Raw genomic sequence first — 15,406 nt, 5'->3', positions numbered from 1 at the left:
GTCAGGAGATGAAAGAGTGCCAGTGTATGCCAATGCCGTAATGATACACAAGTGCATATTTGTACCCCAATTTTCGTTTTAGCCTGTACTAAAGTCTAAATATCACTTTTTGGACACATGTACCATACAAAATAAAAAAAAAAAAAACATATTCACTTGAATGCTTTTGTAATACGCGGTGGTATTTCCACAAGAATAATACGACTGTTTGATTACATTTTGTAAGTGTAAACATTAACAGCAATGTAATGTGACTCAATGCAACAAACAAAGTTAACATGGTGTTAACATTGCGTTACCATTGCGTTTTGTAATTAGGCAAATCTCCTTTCCTCTGCTGTTGTATTAAGTTTCAAAATGCAACAAATGCCTCGTGTGAAAACAGCCTAACACATGCTGGCCACAAAGGAGTTTGGTTTGACAAACTCTCTCCATGGTCTTAAAGGGGTTTTCCAGACTGGACCTAGAATCACTGAATCGAAGCATATCCATTCAGTAAAGGGACTAAAGGTCCAGTCTGGGAAATCCCATAAGTGATCACGTTTCTCGATCTGGTTTATTTTGGAGGCCAAACCGAGTACAGATCCAAATGGATTAGTGTCCCAAATCACATTCCTGTCTGTGGCCACTATACTTATCTAGAGATGATTGAAATAAGGCAAATTAGACTCATCCCCAATGCTCTTAGTGACTCTGGAGTAGTACACCCTGGCCTCAGTACCCAAGTACGGTACCTTGGGCACATGCACAGTGAAGTCAGAATGTACTGCATGATTTCATGGCTTACTGTGCAGACAGCGAGAGCTCAGGCCCAAGGAAGGTATAGAAGTTCAGGTAGTTTTCAGTCCCAAATTATGTGGACAGGTTCTCTTTCAAGGAAACCTGTCATCAGCAATTGATCAATTATTACGCTGTCAGGTAGCATAACAACTTCTAGTTTTTGTTTCTGTCATGGTCCTGTGTGGTGGCATCATCCAGAAAATCAGCTTTGAACTAATATGTAAATTGGTTTTATAAAGTCAAGGAAGCTAATAGTTTAACACTGAAGTCAAGGAACTTCAACCATGAACGCCTCCTTCTCTTTGATTGACATTGTGCATCAGACTTCAGAAGATCTGGCCAGTGACCTCTCTGGATGTAGGACCATCAATTAGAGCTTCCAGAGGAATAGAGAGTTTGACTTCAGTGTTAAACTCTCCGCCTCCTTGACTTTATACAACCAATTTACATCTTACTTCAAAGTGAACTGAACGATGCCACCACACTGGGTCATGAAAGAAACATGATCTGGAATGTGTTTATCTGCTTGGCAACGTACGGTTAGTGGTTTATTAGGTAAATTTCTGACGATAGGTTCCCTTTAAGGGTTGTGATTGGCCAGCTCCACAACACAGAACAATATGTATTCTATGTGCCCAATATAGAAAATCCCAACATAAAAACTGATTTATATGTATGTTTATGTGATGTAAACTTAAGGGGGGTATAAACACTGACTCCTTGAGACACAGAAAACACATGTGCAGGGAATGTGAAGAGTAAATAGAGCAAGGATCCGTCTCTTCCATCCAGCACAGATACATGTCTTCTATTCAGTAACATAATAAAGCTGGAGTGAACAGAAGTGGTAGGGGGTTGGGGGATTAGGACTACATGGTCTGGAGAACATTTACATACAAACTCTAAAAAGTAACATAAACCAGACAGTATTCCTCATCCAGATGTTAATTAAACAAAAAAAGGAGGGGAAAAAGGTGTAAAATGTTGTCATTTTGAAAACAACGAAGCACAAGATATTTATTTTTCCACATAGTCTTAGGAAAGATAATCCTTTAATTGTTTCATTGTTGTAAATAGTGTCAAGCCAAATTAGCTTAGATGGGCTAAGAGCAACTCAGGAGGGTGCAGAGTGTCCCTATTAAAGAGGTTACACAGTGATCCATTCAAACAGATTGTCTACGGCCGGTCAGGGGGGGGTCAATTATCGCCACCTACTATGTGACCAGTTACTAACTGACAGTTCACTTAACAGCTTCCAAATACATGGATGTACCATGGTAGGAACAATTAGTCTAAAATCTGGCAGCCCCCCCCCCTTGATATCAGGGGTAGACACCCGATTCCAATTTCTTGTCTAATGCACATTTTTACACAGGTTCCAGAGCACATAGATAATTGTAATCAGATTAAACACCATTATCCTCCAGCATGGTTTCTCCCCAACACCATGTTCACACGCAACAATTAAATATAGTCATGATGACAGTTTTTGGGTACATAACTCATGGTATATCTACACTTCCACATCTCTAGGCAACAACTGTTCCTAAAAATGACAAATACAGTACATGTCTAAATGCAACAGGGCAGTTAAAGGAAATTTACCATCAAAAACAAGCATGATAAACCAAGGTCACTAACTCATAGATCTAGGCACCATGACTGTGGTAATCTTTTTATATTTGTTATCCATGGCCTCCTTCCTTCGCAGTTGGGCACATATGCGCACAAACGTCTCTGTTCTGTCCGACCACAGTAGCAGACCTTTGTTTTGGAGCTAGGAGTAGATCCCAGAGGCAAAACCTGCAAACTTATATATTTATGACATATCTTGGGGATACGTCATAAATATTAAACATGAGAATAGCCTTTAAAAGCATGGAGGACGATTTAAAAAAGAATATTTTGAATAAATGTGACTCCTGGGGGGGGGGGGGGGGATGAAATATCTGTGACAACACTACATAAATTTGGACCTTGTTTTAACCGCATTATACTTTGGTTTAACACATGACCGTTAAGTAGATTCCATCCTTCAAACTTGTCACCCTACGATTTTGTTAACATTTTGAAACGGTCAAACACGTCTGAGAACATAGCACACCTTGATTAAAAAAAAAACCTTTTCAGATCGGAAAAAAAAACGCATGCGTTTTTGACCAGTTTGAATTAAGATAATTGGTCAAACCTGTCAAAAACGCACTCATTTTTTAAAAAACGCATGCGTTTTTTACTATCTGAAAACGCCCAAAAACTGCCTAAAAACGCCCCGTGTGTCACCAGCCTAAAAGATGGAGGGCTGTTGGTGGAGGTCTGTCAGATGCACCTGGTGTTCACTAGATCACTATATGACAGGGTGCCCACATATTTTGCGCGTTAGTTATAGGCCAATAAACCCAATGAGATTTCATAACAACTGAGTTGTCCGACCAAAATTTCTGTGATGTACTGGTTGTCATAAACAATATTGTGGTACACTTGCGAGCTATGGTTAACCCCAAACTGTAAACATCAGCCAGTTCACTTATTGGCGCCTGAGAGGCGAAACATGTACACAATAGCTGCACATGCATTATCAGGTGCCTAAAATAACCCTAAATCCCGTTTTTTTTTTTTTTTGCTACAAAACTTCTCTTTTGATCAATCCAGATCACAAACAGCTGCCTCAGCCTCTGGCTTCCTGTCCCTAAAATAAGATCTCCTGCCGAGAGCTGGAACTAAATGTAAACATGTGTCCTGACAGGACCAGAAATCCTTTCTATAAATGCCACAGTAGAATCCAGTCAGGACTCTACGCCTGGAATCGTTTTTTTCACCAAGAACAGACATCTCTGTCAAGAGCTTTGAAGTGCGGGCAGAGATTGAGAGATATTCCACATGAAACCAGTGAGGGCCCTGCCTGCCACCTCTTATTCCTTCCCAAGCAGAAAGATCATTGTTCCGTGTCCTTTAGCATTGCCAAAGCTGCAATGTTATCTCCAATCATCCTTGGTTTATCCTCCATGAAGGACACAAACTTGTTTGGTCCCTCATAAATTAATAAAGACTGAAGGGAATGAAAGGGCTTGGTTCTCCTGTGGCAAAAAAAAAAAAAAATTAATAAGAAAAAGGGCAAATTGTTAACAGGCCCAAAGAATACTGTAAATTGTATTACGGTGTCACAGTCCCTCATCATTTATTAAATGTGGTCTCTTTATTTTACCTCAGGTTTGAGGTATAAGAATGTGTATGGTATTTGAGTTCTGAGGAATTTTCCCGCTCTTTTTTCCTCCTCTGTTTCTAGGTGCCAGCTATTACTATATTAGTCATGTGTCTGGGTCATCTGTGATTCATTCAGAAGAAGGTGAAATGGAAAATGGCATGCTAAACCATGTTTTTTTTGGAAAGGAAAGATTTCCTATTAGAAAGAAATGACACTATCTGTTAAAATATGTGAGGATTTGTCCTCAAGTGTTTAATGTGGACTCCTAAAAAGGCTGGTGATTGGCAAATGTTCGCCACAGAAATTAGAAGAAAAAAAAACAGAAATGGTTGAAACTGAAGAGGTGGAGCTTGTAATGCTTATTAAATTTTTTCAAGCCATTCTGCCTTTTCAAAGAAAAATTTTAAAAAATTGCAATATATTCAGGGGAAGCCCAAATTTATCCTGATGGCAGACATAGATAAATAACGATTGGGAGGATCCATTTTAACATTCATATTGTTCTCGAGGGCTGGTAAGCTTCAGAACACGCGCACCCTCCAAGTGTTTATATGTATGGTGAGGAAGGAAGGAAGAAAATTTCAAGATTATATCAAGTGTATGGGCAGCCTGTGTCCTATAAGTTAGAGAAGATCATCTATAGATTTAGGGCCCCTTACACACGAATATATGCTACGTCCATGCCGGTACTGGCTGGAGAAGGGGAGCGTTCCTCACCCCTTCACACTCAATAGGGAGCCGAAAGATAAAGCATGCTCTCTATTTTTTTTAATTTCTATGGCGGTACAGTACAGTGACACACGTGTGTCGTGCACATTGCACTTCTACGGCAGCTGTAGGCCGGTCGTACAACTAGCTTACGGCTTGCTGTGTGTATGTGGCCGTAGAGAAGACAGGCATTGTGATAGTAGCTGACCATAACCATGGGCCTTTAGGAGTCAGTCAGAAACTAAAAAAAAAAAAAAAAAAACACTACAAATATTGATCAAAATAGAAACAAACAAAATCTAGGTGTCAGCAGCAAATTTCTAAGCCCATTGGAAATGGGATTGGTCCAGCTCTGTGGGTGGAAAGACTGCGTCAGAAAGCAGACACTGTCAGTATGGTGTGGGTGGTCAGAGTCTGTGTCACTTGAGGGTTTATGCAAGAGGAGACATGGAAGTGAAAGCTTTGAGGTAGGAAGAAGAAATGGAAAAAAAAAATTACATTTGCAGGCACGTAGGATTATATGGGGAAAATAAACAACAATGATATCACATTATGCATGGTGCAGGGCTGCAAGAAACAAAGATATGGTACTTTGGCCTGCTCTACAGCATTGGACTGACTAGTACAGGTAATGCAAATCTTGCAACCCACTTGTAAGTCAAGTTGTATGGGTATTACTAGACTAAAACTAAACTACTGCCAGACATCCATCACATAGATGGCATACTCCATAACCAGTCATGCATACAAATGCTATTGACACAATGTCACCTTGCTCATTTTCATTTCATGACTTCTTGATCTGAACTATTAGATTTATATTACCAAAAGAGCCGACACACATAAAAGTGCAGTCTGTCCAGAACTTACGCATCAAAAACACAAGGGGTAACCCAAAAGGTTTACAGAGAGATTGTAGATTTTCACTTTACTTTAGGTGAAAGTTCAGTAGGATACGTTGTCATAAGATTGCTGTGAAGTCAGTGACTGCATTCCTTTAAGATGCCTGACAATACTTCGCCCTGTGATTACAGGCAGGGTACACCTTAATTTGGTGGCATTGGTTTGGCTCTGTTTTATTGCTCTGTATACAATTAACATTGAGGAGAACCTCATTGCAAGTCTGTGTCCCCTTACATCCATGTTTTATTTTCCTCAACCAAATCCCATACACATACCATAAGTAAAAAATAATGTCTGTATGGATTTTTACTGTAAACTCATACCCAAAAAAAAAAACTTTACCAGAGAGCAACTATTTTTGTTTTTGCAATGGAGTATGCTTCCCTCATTTACACTGCCATTTTGGGGATGTATATATAGCCACAAGTCTGCGGCCGGATATATAAGACCCTTAGACTGCTATGGCGACCCAGTGGTGGTGGCACGGTATACAGGGACAAGACAGAGCATAGGTTATCTTTCCCCATGTCTACGGCCGTGCTATTTCCTATAGAGAAGGGAGTGCTCATCCCTCCTCTCCAGTGCACTGATGTGTGCTCGCCCGGGCTATGGCACACGTAAATATAAATGCAACCAGCTGATCTCAGATGACTGCATTCAGTCATTGATTTGAAAGCTTTATGCGAACAATAGCCAATTATAAAATGGGCTGGGGGCCAAAGCGTACCCAAAGAACCCACCAAGTTTGATACTGCCCTGTAGCGAGAGAGAGGGACCTGAAGTCCAAAAATTCTTATACATCCATTCTACCTCCCGACACATATGTATACAAAAGCACCTTCCAGGACCTTTGAAGGTCCTCCAACGGGACTGAATTTAAGGGAATGAAATTCGGCAAAAGGGACCCATCCTCCTTTCTAAGCAGCTTGGTTGTGGTACTTGTAGATAGCAAATGTCAAAGCAATAAAGACAGTTCCCCACTGAGGTCCGCCGGAGTTCACCTTCTTCTTCCCGGTGTATGTGATTGCATGTCTTGCGACAAAATTTGCAATGTGAAATCCTGTGCGTTTTCCGAATCCGTCGGATCGTCCGCCCCTGATTTGTGTCGCATGAAAGCCGGCGCAAATGCGGCAAAATCCAATCGCGTGCAGCAAAATCCCCTGTTAAATGCGGCGCAACACGGAAATCGTCGGGAAACCCGGTGAAAATGCGGTCCGCGGACCCTTAGTAAATAAGCCCCAGTAAGTAACGTTATACGATTTTTATACATCCCAGGACCAATGACAGTCATATACTGGAAGGGAAACAACCATCCATAATAAAATGTAAAGTAACCTGTCTATTCATCCATTATGCAGCCATGTAGGATCGCCAGGCCTGGCAAAACAAATGTTTTTTTTTAAATCACTAATCAAAGCACCTCTTACAGATACGATGACTTAGTTGCTTGGTTACTGACTCTCTGCAAACTGATGTTCACTCGCCGCACAAGAAGCTGGAGCTGAAATAAAATACTTAGGAAATTAATCATACAACAGAGGGGTCTCTCTCCCCCGGAATTCCCGATTAGTCATGACTTTAAATACAGTACAGAGAAGCTAGAGCAGTTCATTCAGAAATGTAACAAGAATATGTACAAGAATATATACATTCAGTACCTCCCCTCTGCCCCTTCAGTACGTTCCTACAAACCTATGCCAAGTAGTCTCCAGTAGGGTGGCCATATCATGTTGATACCACCTAGTATTCATAAACAGTCAAAGATGTATTCAAGCATTCTGAAATAATCGAATCTTAATAAAGTTTGTAAAATATATACACTAAGACGCCATGAAGCGTGTGAACGACAGATTTGTGTAGAACACACGTCTTTCGACTGAAATTGGAGTCCTTGTAAGACCTGAGCAAAGGTGTTCATGTCAGAAGGAACAAAGCTCCTCGGCTATTAGCGCACAACATATTAAATACACCCAGTGGTCTATGTGCGGATATTTTGACGGGTTCCCCCGCTGTCTTGTTAGGAGCAGAGCGGATCAGTATCGAGTTTCCATGGTGACATCCAGAGCAATGACTTGGTGTCTGTCAGCTGCGGATCCATTCTTTCAATGTCAGATACAATAACATGGGGGAAATTGTTTTGGAAACCATGGTTAGGTCTGAAACTCGAGTAAACATCAAGAAGACACATATGGCTGGGAAATATTATACAGATATTATAATAACACTAGGCTTTTACTACCGTAACAATGCTTATTATCAAATTACTAAAGGCTGGGCAGTTATAGATGTGTACACAGGTTTATGGACCTTTGGGGTCATTATACATAATACAAAGCATGAAACCTCCATGTAGTTCTATGGACAAAAATCAGAGTCAGCGGCCCCATGCATGGAAACCTATGGGGCCCGGTGATACGGCTGCACAATTTGCAGCCGCATCACGGCCTCAACAGAGGTCTATGGCACCAGGCCAACAAGCTAGCGGCTGCATCCAAGAATATAGTACATTTCCTATATTTTGCCGTATTAACGACGCCAGCCTATCAACTTTCAATGGAAAGGGGAGGGGTGAGGAGCGATCATCCCCTCCTCTCTTCTGCACCCAGCTCTGTGCTCGCTCTGTCTACGGTTCAAGCAAGCATACGTTCCGGTGCATTAGGGCAAATTCACACGAAAGTGTGCCCGCCGCAGTGTAGCACAGCGGGCACACGACAGTGCACGGGAGAGGAGCAGGGGGGGTGAGCGTTGCTCAATTCTGCCCCTCTCCATAGAAAAAAATAGCCGCCCGACCATAGATACAGCCAAAGTAGAGCAGGTTCTATCTCTTTGCTGCTGTGGCTTGGTAGGGTGCGCGCTTGCTGTGCTCACCGTACCGAGCTCGTGCACCATAACCGTCTTTGGGGGACATATACATGAGCCACAAGCTTCCCCGGCGGTCATGTGAATGAGCCCTAAGAGCTTAAATGGTGCAGTCAGTCCTGTCAGATGCTATTTACACAGTCCAATCATTTTGTCAGGTGAGAATTCTGGGAAATATGCAAATACATTTTTCAGGATGTGATAAGTAAAACATTGCCTCTTAGCTACCTTGTAAGGCAGACCCCTGAACATCAAGCATGACTTTTTCAGAAAGCCTAATGACATGATGAGGGATAAAAGCCAAACCAGTATATCTATTCCAGAAGGAACAGATTCCCAACTGTAGACAGAGCGTTTGCATCTCTTCAGTCTCATGTCATTAGGCTTCCTGAAAGAGTCATGCTTGATGGCAAGGGTGCTGCCTTACAAAGGCAGCTAAGAGGCAATGTTTTCCTCATCCCATCCTGGAAACATATTTGCATACTTCCCCAGAGCCCCCAATGGAGCATTAAAAGCTATACATCTACAAACGCCAGCAAGGAGGTCTTTATTGGCAAAGTCTCCGTAAGGAGAATTCCCACTTCCATGACCAGGTCATTTTACCAGACAATACACCAATTTAGATTGCTACTAGTGATGGGAATTCCGGCTCTTCTTAGCGAGCTGGCTCTTTAGGCTCCGCTCACTAAGAAGAGCCAGCTCTTTCCTGCTCCCTATTAAATACATAATAGGGAGCCGCAGGCCAGTCAATCACCCCACACCCGATTGTATTGGGTTAAAGAGGGCGTGGTGGGCCGATTAAGTGAGCCAGCGAAAGTGAAAACACTTAAGATTGACTTTCTTTACCTTCATGAAGCTGGATTTACATGGTTATAATACAAACACATGATCATGCTCGAGGTCCATGTGACTGAACCAGAAGATGGGACAGTCCTGTATAATAAAAATGCCCATAAACCATAACTAGAAATGGTTTTGGCCCATACTCTAAACAGGAAAAACAATACAATTCTCCTCCCGCACTGATCACCAGAAGGCAGTACATGTATCATACAATAGACTACTGAGGTGTTGAATGTATTTGGACATTTGCTCCTGGCTACTACAATCTGAATGTCAGATAACGTATTCCTATCTAGATCAGTCCACCAGCATGTCAGCGGTGACCTAAATACAATTTGGCCATTGTTAACATTTAACACTAGCAGGAAATGACTTATATACATCTGCTGACATGTCACTAGTGTTGTCGGTTGCCATTAGTTGTCAAGTATTTGCACTATATAACCAATTTGAAGGTTGGTACAGGCCGCCAGGATATAGTAAGCTGTATGGAGAGTCCGTTTGTCACATGGGGTATATATTCTGCGCTCACACATGATTTTCTTGTTTGCAGTTCATCACAAAGTCATGTAATATACATGCGGGGAGACTCGCAAAGCTTTGCCTCTACACGTAGTTATAATTTATCACTGGTGTGGCTTTTCTAGTTTGCTGGATTCTTGTCATCAGAATGGCCTCACATTCCTGAAATACCAGCTTGTTGTTATCACAGGACTAATAACTAGTACAAGGGCACATAAGAGGGATGTATGGAGGACAAGGCCTGCACTACAGATAAGCCAGAAATGTGGGAAGGAGCGGGAATACACCCAGAAGACATTACACTTCAATGTTAAACCTTTTCAAAGGAAAAGATATCTGAATGGCTTGATACACTGTGCACTGTGCCCCCTACTCCTTATAGCTATACGATGCCACAAGCACAGAATAGTCAGACATTAGACCTGTAATGTCTTATTCGATTTGTATATGTCCTTCAAGATTTGTAAAGTGCCTGACTTGGACAGATTTCCAAATTGGCGACCAAAACAGCCAATCCGGCAAATTGCACCCTCTAGCAACTAGCCATGGCTATTGGACACCCTTCTATAATCATACAAAAGTAAAAAGGTATTTTTTCAGCTCACTCCTTTTACATGACAGTCTTGATATTTAGCCGTTGCTCAGACATGTGGATTTTTAATACAAGACAGAACATTTTCATTGCCTGGATGCCGGACAACTCTTCTTGTTCTGCAAGATGATGGGGGACAGCCAACCTGGCAATATGTCCTGTTCAGGGGGCTGAACCTGAACATCAATCTTGAATGTTGGGTCCACTTCATCTCGCCAGCACCTAATTTCCTCCTAGTGAAAATGCCTCCAACATGAGGAGAGACACTCATATTCATAAGATCCTTGGATAGCTCCAGGGGTCCCTTCTACTGATTGTTCAAGGTATTTTCTGGGACTTGAGACTTTTTTTATACTGATGGGAAACTCAAGATAGCATACTAGTATCTGATTGTGCATCTGAAACTGGTGACTAAGGATAGGTTATCCTTGTCAAAATAGTCAAACCAAGTGTGCATGTGTCTAGGGCATAGGGAGGAATAACTGTTGGTGAGACAAGGATTCAGCTGAAAATTATTGAAGATGTGTAACCTCTTTATAAAATGTTGACAGTCCCTATCAAATCTCAAACCTATTATGGCTGACCCAATTAGGGTCTTATACTAGCCCTGTTTCCTATTAGTGACCAACCCCTTTAATGCAGGATGTAGTTTGGCATTCATAATATGTATTTTTTTTTTTTTTTTAAGGAAAACATATTCAAATAACTTGTGAGCTATTAGGCGCTTCTTCCCCTTTTTGTTTTTTTTTTTTTTACAGTGATCTCATTCCCTGTTTACTTCTCGGATCTTCACTTCAGTAAATATTAAAGAAACAATGTAGCTAAACTGAGAAAAATCACAAATACCAACTGATGCATATTACCCAAAAAGCAAAGTGTAGAAGAAGATGCCCATAATATTTAGCTTTCATTCAAGGACTGATTTGTATCAATTTGTAATCCATTTCCAAGGCTGCTTTATTCCCCCTTTCCTTCTCTCCTTATCCATAACAGGATGGAGGAGGGGAGGCTGGGAGTGGAGCAGATGTCTTGGGAAGGGCAGGCGGACGCTGTGCGCAGACTCCCAGCACAGAGGATGATGCCACATCTACTAAACACATTGCAATGGGTAATACAGAGCTCAGCACGCTGCCAGCTCAGGCCAAGGATGGGAATAGGAGGCACAAAATGCACATAGGAAGCCCAATTACTAACAACTTGCAAATTCCTTCTTACAAAACAACAGAAATGCATGTATTTTTTAAGACATGCGGCTGCTGTGTCAATATTAGGGAGATCTTAACCCTTTAACTGCTGGCAGGGCTTATTAAACATTCCAGGTCAATAACATTACCAGTATGCATAATATCCAAAATATTTAGGTACAATCACTGTCACTGCAAATTATGGAAAAGGACACTTGGGGATTGGGTAGAAGATGCCAATCTCCATAGAGAGAAGTCATCAGAGGTCGTATTATAGACTCACTGGCATTATTGTATCCTATGGTATGCTGTATACCCTTGGTAATAAGGGGGTTTCTCATTGGGATGCTACAGCTGAAGGCGCTGGTAGGCCATGCGGGACCAAGTCAGTATATGTCATGTGGTCGGCAGCATAAACTGCGCCCTAGGGTAACAGCAGGGATGACTGCTCTATCAACATAGAAGAGCAGAGTGTATGAGTGGAAAGACAGTAATGGCAGATGTGAGTATATAGAGTAATGCCATGTGGGTTGGAGCATGGTACAGGCATGGTAGTGTAGGCCTATACTGCAGTGTACTGACATAAGTGTAAGGTATTCATAGCTGTGCAGGATACATACAGTGCGAGTGATGTGGGGCTGTAATGATATGTAGTCATAGCAGCTAGCAGTGCGGAATAGTGGAGGCCTGCAGTGCAGGGACCTGGAAGTAGATTGCGTCATCAGTATACAGTGCAGGGGCAGTAGTGGGGCCAGCAGTGACAGCAGTGAATAAGTAAGTAGCGTAGGAATAGTAATAATGCTAATAGTAATAGTGCCAATACAGTAAGACACATACAGTGCAGTGACAGCAGAGCTGGGTGTTTGTTGCAGTGTCAGTATAGAGTGTAGGGGCATTGACAGCAGAGCTGGGTGTTTGTTGCAGTGTCAGTATAGAGTGCAGGAGCAGTGACAGCAGAGCTGGGTGTTTGTTGCAGTGTCAGTATAGAGTGTAGGGGCAGTGACAGCAGAGCTGGGTGTTTGTTGCAGTGTCAGTATAGAGTGCAGGAGCAGTGACAGCAGAGCTGGGTGTTTGTTGCAGTGTCAGTACAGAGTGTAGGAGCAGTGACAGCAGAGCTGGGTGTTTGTTGCAGTGTCAGTATAGAGTGTAGGGGCAGTGACAGCAGAGCTGGGTGTTTGTTGCAGTGTCAGTATAGAGTGCAGGAGCAGTGACAGCAGAGCTGGGTGTTTGTTGCAGTGTCAGTATAGAGTGTAGGGGCAGTGACAGCAGAGCTGGGTGTTTGTTGCAGTGTCAGTATAGAGTGTAGGGGCAGTGACAGCAGAGCTGGGTGTTTGTTGCAGTGTCAGTATAGAGTGCAGGGGCAGTGACAGCAGAGCTGGGTGTTTGTTGCAGTGTCAGTATAGAGTGTAGGGGCAGTGACAGCAGAGCTGGGTGTTTGTTGCAGTGTCAGTATAGAGTGCAGGGGCAGTGACAGCAGAGCTGGGTGTTTGTTGCAGTGTCAGTACAGAGTGTAGGGGCAGTGACAGCAGAGCTGGGTGTTTGCTGCAGTGTCAGTATAGAGTGCAGGAGCAGTGACAGCTGAGTGCTTTATCAGTGTAAAGTGCAGTGACTATATACAGTACCAGCAATGTTTGGTGCATTGTCAATATAAAGTGTAGTGCAGTGATACTGGGGTGTTAGGTGCAGAATCAGTATACACTACAGTGATGTGTGTGCAGCATCAGTATACAATGCAGTGATGTGTATACAGTATACATGTGGGGGTGTCAGTATACTGTAGACATGTGGGGGTGTCAGTATACTGTAGACATGTGGGGGTCTCCGTATACTGTAGACATGTGGGGGTGTCAGTATACTGTAGACATGTGGGGGTCTCCGTATACTGTAGTACAGTGGGGGGATGAGTATACACAGTGCCTATGTGTCAGTATATAGAATACACAGTGTCTCCGAATACAGTGTACACTGCGGGTCTCTGACCTCCTTGAGCTGCTCCATCTCCTGCCGCACGGTCTCGTACTCCAGCTCCAGCTCGTCATACTGCTGCTTGAGCTGCTGCTTCTCGTCCAGCACCACCAGCCCGTACTCGGCCGCCTGGATCTTCTCCCGGGTGGTCTCCCCCAGCTCCCGGAACAGCCTCATAATCTCCGAGCGGAGCCACTCGGAGCCGGACTGCATGACCAGCCTGTCATACTCGTCCTCGTCCATGAGGAGAGCCATCCCTGGCAGGGGTGCAGGGCTCACTTCTGTCATTAAAAATACCGGGGTTTCCTCCCTGCACCCCAAATCTTATCCCCGTATCGTCCCCCGCATCCTGCGCCCGGCGCTCGCCGCAGACACTGGCAGGAATGTGAGCCGAGCCCTGATTACTGCGAGTACGAAGCGGGGAGCGTCTGACAAGTGCGCCCGAGGAGGCGCTGCCAGAGTGACAACCTCCGTAAGGAGGGACGCGCTGCAATTTACTGCGGGGGAGATGCTTGGCAGACGTTCCCTAAGCATCTGCTGAGGGCAAGACGCATGCTCAGTAGTGACCTGGCGCTGGAAGGCGTCTACGACTACGGGCAAGACACATGGAAGATCAAAGCCAAAGGGAAGCACCTATCCCCGCTGAGATCTGGACAGGATCTGCTCATTGTAGACGATGTGCTGCTATTATGATGCATACATTAGGGAGTCTTATTGTTTTATCTGTTGCCATTTTACGCTCTCTGACATTATGCAGCAAATGTAGATAATTAAGTCCACAAGATAATTGGAGGGAGCACAAGCAGTGGATTAACCCTTTAAAGGGGTTGTACCAAGTAGTATTGTTATCTCCTATCCCAAATCTGTTGCCAGTCCGACTGCTGAGATCCCCCTGGTCATGAGGTTAACAGTGTCCCTACATGCCTCCTACCACTTCATTCAAGGTATTTTTCGTACTCGTGTTCAATGGCAGACATATATCAGCACATGTATGCCAGTTTTTTTGTGTACAAACCCTGAAATAATCACAATTACTAGCAAAACTCCATTAATTGGGATTATTACCCCCTATGTGGAGGGTTGTCAAGGGGGCGAAGCCAGCAGTAGAGTAAGCTGGCACAGGGCAGGGAAGCCTTTGTACTAGCTACAGCCTACAAACATTAAGGCCTGAAAGTTTGAAGGATATAGCACAATTCTACTGCACTACCTTGCGCTATAACCTTCAAACTTGTATGATAAATGTCCCCCACTGTCTGGGAGTGTGAGAGGTAGCCTATTGCTATGCTCAACTATTTATGCCACTCACGTAGAAATGAGACACAAGACACATGCTCCCCCACTGCTCCATCACATAGTGAGAGAGGGACCACCTTGCACTGATGGGATCCAATGTCTTGATCAGTGGTGGTCTCAGAAGTTAGAACTTCACCGATCATATTATTATCCTGTGTAGAGTTGAAAATAAACATGATACAGCTCCTTTGAGTTTGTAATTCATAATATATCCAGTTGCACATCAAATAGTTCATAGAAATTATCAATCACTAAACACCCGATTACATCGGTCGAGAAATGGGTTTCCCAAGAGTGTCTTCGCCAGATTTCTTTGCCCTAACCATCATCAAACATATAGCTAATTATTATTTATGGGTTTTGGCAACTTACAAGTTTGAAGAATCTACAGGTCCTGCATTAATTTGTGGATGCTCAGGATAGAGAACCTGTATGATCCATGCCCAACTGTATCTCATCATGTACCCAAGCTACAAGTGCCTTCATAAGTAACAGGTTCAACAATACAAATTTCCCCCAATAAACTTATCCTATCATTCTAATATCGAAGTCACT

The 15,406-nt window shown here is 43.1% G+C and overlaps 1 protein-coding gene across 4 annotated transcripts in view; it reads right to left on the bottom strand.

Moving 5' to 3' along the window:
* Positions 1 to 14,012, bottom strand: part of BICD2 (BICD cargo adaptor 2) — a 70,079-nt gene extending 56,067 nt beyond the window's left edge. For 3 of the 4 annotated variants that reach the window (XM_072128147.1, XM_072128148.1, XM_072128149.1), the window contains exon 1: positions 13,574 to 14,012. In XM_072128147.1, the coding sequence (XP_071984248.1) occupies positions 13,574 to 13,846 (273 nt within the window). In that variant the 5' untranslated portion in view covers positions 13,847 to 14,012. The remainder of the gene's footprint in view (positions 1 to 13,573) is intronic. The other variant, XM_072128150.1, reaches the window with a different exon arrangement.
* Between the last annotated feature and the right edge of the window lie 1,394 nt (positions 14,013 to 15,406).

The sequence above is a fragment of the Engystomops pustulosus genome, chromosome 10 (assembly GCF_040894005.1).
Source record: "Engystomops pustulosus chromosome 10, aEngPut4.maternal, whole genome shotgun sequence".
In the NCBI taxonomy this organism is placed as follows: Eukaryota; Metazoa; Chordata; class Amphibia; order Anura; family Leptodactylidae; genus Engystomops; species Engystomops pustulosus.
This window is presented reverse-complemented; position numbering and strand designations above follow the sequence as displayed.